This window comes from Chiloscyllium plagiosum, chromosome 30 (genome assembly GCF_004010195.1).
Source record: "Chiloscyllium plagiosum isolate BGI_BamShark_2017 chromosome 30, ASM401019v2, whole genome shotgun sequence".
Classification (NCBI taxonomy): domain Eukaryota; kingdom Metazoa; phylum Chordata; class Chondrichthyes; order Orectolobiformes; family Hemiscylliidae; genus Chiloscyllium; species Chiloscyllium plagiosum.
The window spans coordinates 25,323,515-25,327,376 of record NC_057739.1 but is presented as its reverse complement, the minus strand read 5'-3'; the positions used below and the strand labels follow the sequence as shown (position 1 = coordinate 25,327,376).

At 36.4% G+C, this 3,862-nt stretch overlaps 1 protein-coding gene across 2 annotated transcripts in view; it reads right to left on the bottom strand.

Moving 5' to 3' along the window:
• Positions 1–3,862, bottom strand: part of LOC122564827 (protein crumbs homolog 1-like) — a 176,087-nt gene that overhangs the window by 55,395 nt on the left and 116,830 nt on the right. For both annotated transcript variants that reach the window (XM_043720129.1, XM_043720130.1), the window contains one exon: positions 264–377. In XM_043720129.1, coding sequence (XP_043576064.1) covers positions 264–377 — 114 coding nt within the window. The remainder of the gene's footprint in view (positions 1–263; positions 378–3,862) is intronic.

Genomic DNA, 3,862 nt, shown 5'->3' with positions numbered 1-3,862 from the left:
GTCGGTTACAAGTGGAGACACTGGGAGAAGAGAACTTACTTTAAACAGATGGAAAAGCATTGCAGCAGGTTTGTTATTATTTCACCTCTTGAAACTTAAGTGTTGAAAGTCTTATATTCCGACTGAACCTGTACCCAATTCTTGAGACATGCACATAAATAATGACCACACAGACCAGGAAGCATCCCACAGCTGTGTATATGTCCCTTTGTAAGGAACAAAACCCTTTGGGAAGAAATACTCTGAAACATTGGGACTATTACCTGTAAATCCAGGGGCACAATGGCACTTGAATCTATTGTTCTGATCTTCACAAGTGCCTTTATTCATACAAGGACCAGATTCACATTCATTGATGTTCACAGAACAATGTTCTCCTTTCAGAAAAAAAAAAGAATGATTGAAACTCTTGTTACATAAAAAATATTCTTAACAGTCTACAGGGTCAATTATCACCTTCACGTGACCTGAGTCAGAAATCACGTGTTGAAAATAATAATGAAGGGTTTCATTGAACAATGTCAAACACAAAGCAGTCTAGGAATGAGCAATAAATCATTCTTATATTGGATTATTGTACCATTCTGATTATCTGTTTATTCCCTATGGAGGTAAGTTATCACCATTTGCTAAATTCCAAACTGGACAGGACAGAAATAAAATATCGAGAAAATGGTTACGTTTTGATACTTGCTTTACACCTTATTGTTAAGTGTCCAAATAATAAGAAACAGAACTGGAAGGCAAAAATAATTGTATTTGAAAAAGATAAGACTTCTGGTGTTATTTCAGAAACGTCCAGGAATCTGATTTAGAGAGAGAGAATATTCAAAAGGGGTATAATTTATTGAATGTGCTTCACCAGCATAATACAAGAATAGTGTCACTAGAATTTTCTAGAAGTGTCTTGCAAAATGGTCACCTTTGTTAGAGGCCCAGAAATCTTTTGTGTGGATTTTAGCTGCAACTACTTTAGTAGATCAGTGAAGGCTTACTTTGAACTGATTCAGTCAGAGATGACTGAAGCTATGATTTGGACAAGGCTTGTGACCAGAACCCTGAGAAATGACACTAGAAAATCAGCATTTTCAAAAAATGTCCTAAACAGTGGATACTTATTTGTACAAGTTAAGTTCCAGCCTATGGAATTTAGCACACATGTTTATTGTGGTATTATTTGAACCTGAATAATTCTCATCTCTATAAAAGATTGTAGCTGTTAGCCTGGGATTTATGCTGATAAATGGACTATTTCAGCCCATTTGTTGTCAATATGAACTACATTTATTAATTGTTACATAATGTTGCCTTGGCACCGTTGTTAGGACCATGTGATGAAGGTGACCGTGAATGTTGAATGAAAATATTCTAGTTTGGAGCAAGTTGTAATGATCTGGAATTCACTGCCTGAAGAGTGGTAGAATCAAATTCAAAATTTACTTTCCATAAGGATTAGATATGCACTTGAACAGGAAAGCTTTGCTGGGCTATATGAAAGAAGCAGGAGTATGGAATGATTGGATAATTCCTTCAAAGATCCAACACAGGTATGATGGGCTGAATAACGTTCTCCTGTGCTGTATCTTTCTACAACTTCAGGATTCTAATTTTGGTCATTTCATCCCCAGAATAGGTCAATCTTTATGCTAGCTTAGTGCTCTTGCTGTGAGACACTGTATGGGGAAAATACAGCATTGTATCTAAGAAAGTAAGGTGTATTGTTTTTGCTGAGTTGAAAAAGGGATAGATCATTGTCCTTCCTTAAAATTCTGCGCTTTTAAAATTAATTTCCTAAAATATCAGATGGACAACATTCAGGTGTTAAAATATGTAAACTTGATTCATGTTCAGTGGGCAAATTAATAAACAATTTATAGAATGCCTATTTACATCACAAATAGAATACACAACTCACTATTAGTGAAATCATGGATAATTTTGAAAGGTTTTGATTTTGAAGAAGATAACACTGTTCTGGTATTTAAAGCTGGAAGTAGAAGCTTTATATTTGATAACAGATAAACTGCTTCTGACCAGCAATAATCCAAAAGGTTTTAATCCAAATAGTTGTTCCCTTTACCAGGCATTAAAAATAAACCACATACCACATATACTTAAATAGTTGGTCTCACATAAAGATCAACCCTCAAAAAAATCCATGCTCCTTCTTATTAGCATCTGCTGGATATTGAAGTGAAACTCATTCTGTTGTAAACCTAATCTTTTGAAAGTGTTCAGCTCCTCATGACTGGGTGCATCAGCACGTGTTGTCAAAGTTCCCACCTCATTGCTACATGTTGTGTTCCCATCCATCCTACCCTCTAATATGACAGTACGGCATCATGAAGGAACGGCAGATGCATAGCTGTTATCCCAGCTGATGATAATGGTGGACAGATCTGATTTCAGACTGAAACCTGACTTAAGTATTATTTTGGGAATTTGATAACTGTGGTGGTCAGTGATTGAACATATTCACACAGGCTGTCAAAGTAATTTTAACAAAAGAACTGTTGTACAAAACAAAGTTATATATATAGAAGATTTTGAAAGATCTTATCATAAACAGCAAAAGAATGATTTAGCCCCTTTTCTCAGCAACATCTTTTACAGTCGTTCAATTCCAATGAAGTATCAGTTCTATCTTCATTTTATCCACAATGATTAGATCACAAGTATCTCCTTTCAATGACTTTCTGCATATTCCCCAGATGTGATTCTGACCGTTACTGTTTCTTCCTGAGATACACAGACAATCCAACTCATTGATTTTGACTACTTTGGAATGGCTAAAACAGTTCTGATGACCTAAAAACTTCCACAAACTGATAACCATCTTTCTGCTGGAATGGGTTTTTTCTTCTGAACTTTACCTGCTTGTGGTTATCTGTCTTTTCTGTAGGTCATAAAAATTTCATTTAGTAGACACATGAACAATTATCTCACCAGGTAACAACCAGTTATGTAACATGTTCTCTTGGAAAGGATGTTTTGAACTATCTGTTCAAAATGACTATGACATTTTCTTTATAAAAAATCAGACCTCCCATCTCTGACTATCAAAATCTATTTTAAAGTCTAACCTCTCAAAATAATAATATAACAAGCTTTAATTATGCAGCTCAGTTCAAATTAATTTTGTTGAGGTTGCAAGGTTGCAGCTAGAGATTTCAGAACATGAAATAAGAGCATTACAGATTGGGGAAAGCTCTCTGCACAGGTCAGGCAGAAGTCTAAGAATAAACACACAAAACAGAGGAGAACCTTGCATGTGGTCATGTTTGGAAATGGGGTCACAAAACCCTCAATGTTGTTGCTTTCAGGTTTCATTCTTTGTAGATCATATTGTCTTTGACCTCCAAAGAATGAAACCTGAAAGCAACAACACCTCCAGATTCTATGGACTACCTAAAGTGCACAAACCAGACATCCCACTCAGACCCATAGTATCACTACCAGGGATACCATCACACAAACTAGCTAAAGAACTACAGCAAAAACTGAAACACCAGATCAGCAGATCCAGACACTCCATACAATCAACATAGGAATTCTTGGACACCATCAGAAATATACACATAGACAAGGAAGAAACTATGGTCTCATTCGACGTAACGGCCCTGTTCACCTCTATCGACAAAACCCTAGCCAGAGAAACAATAGCCAACCTGCTGGACATACAGAACAGACAACAGGACGTTGAACCTATCAACAAAGACTGCATTCTCAAACTACTGGACCTGTGCCTCACAACATACTTCACATTCAACAACCAAATATATGAACAAATCAACGGCACACCATGGGCTCACCCATCTCTGGACTCATAGCAGAAGCGGTAATGCAAAGGTTAGAACAAACA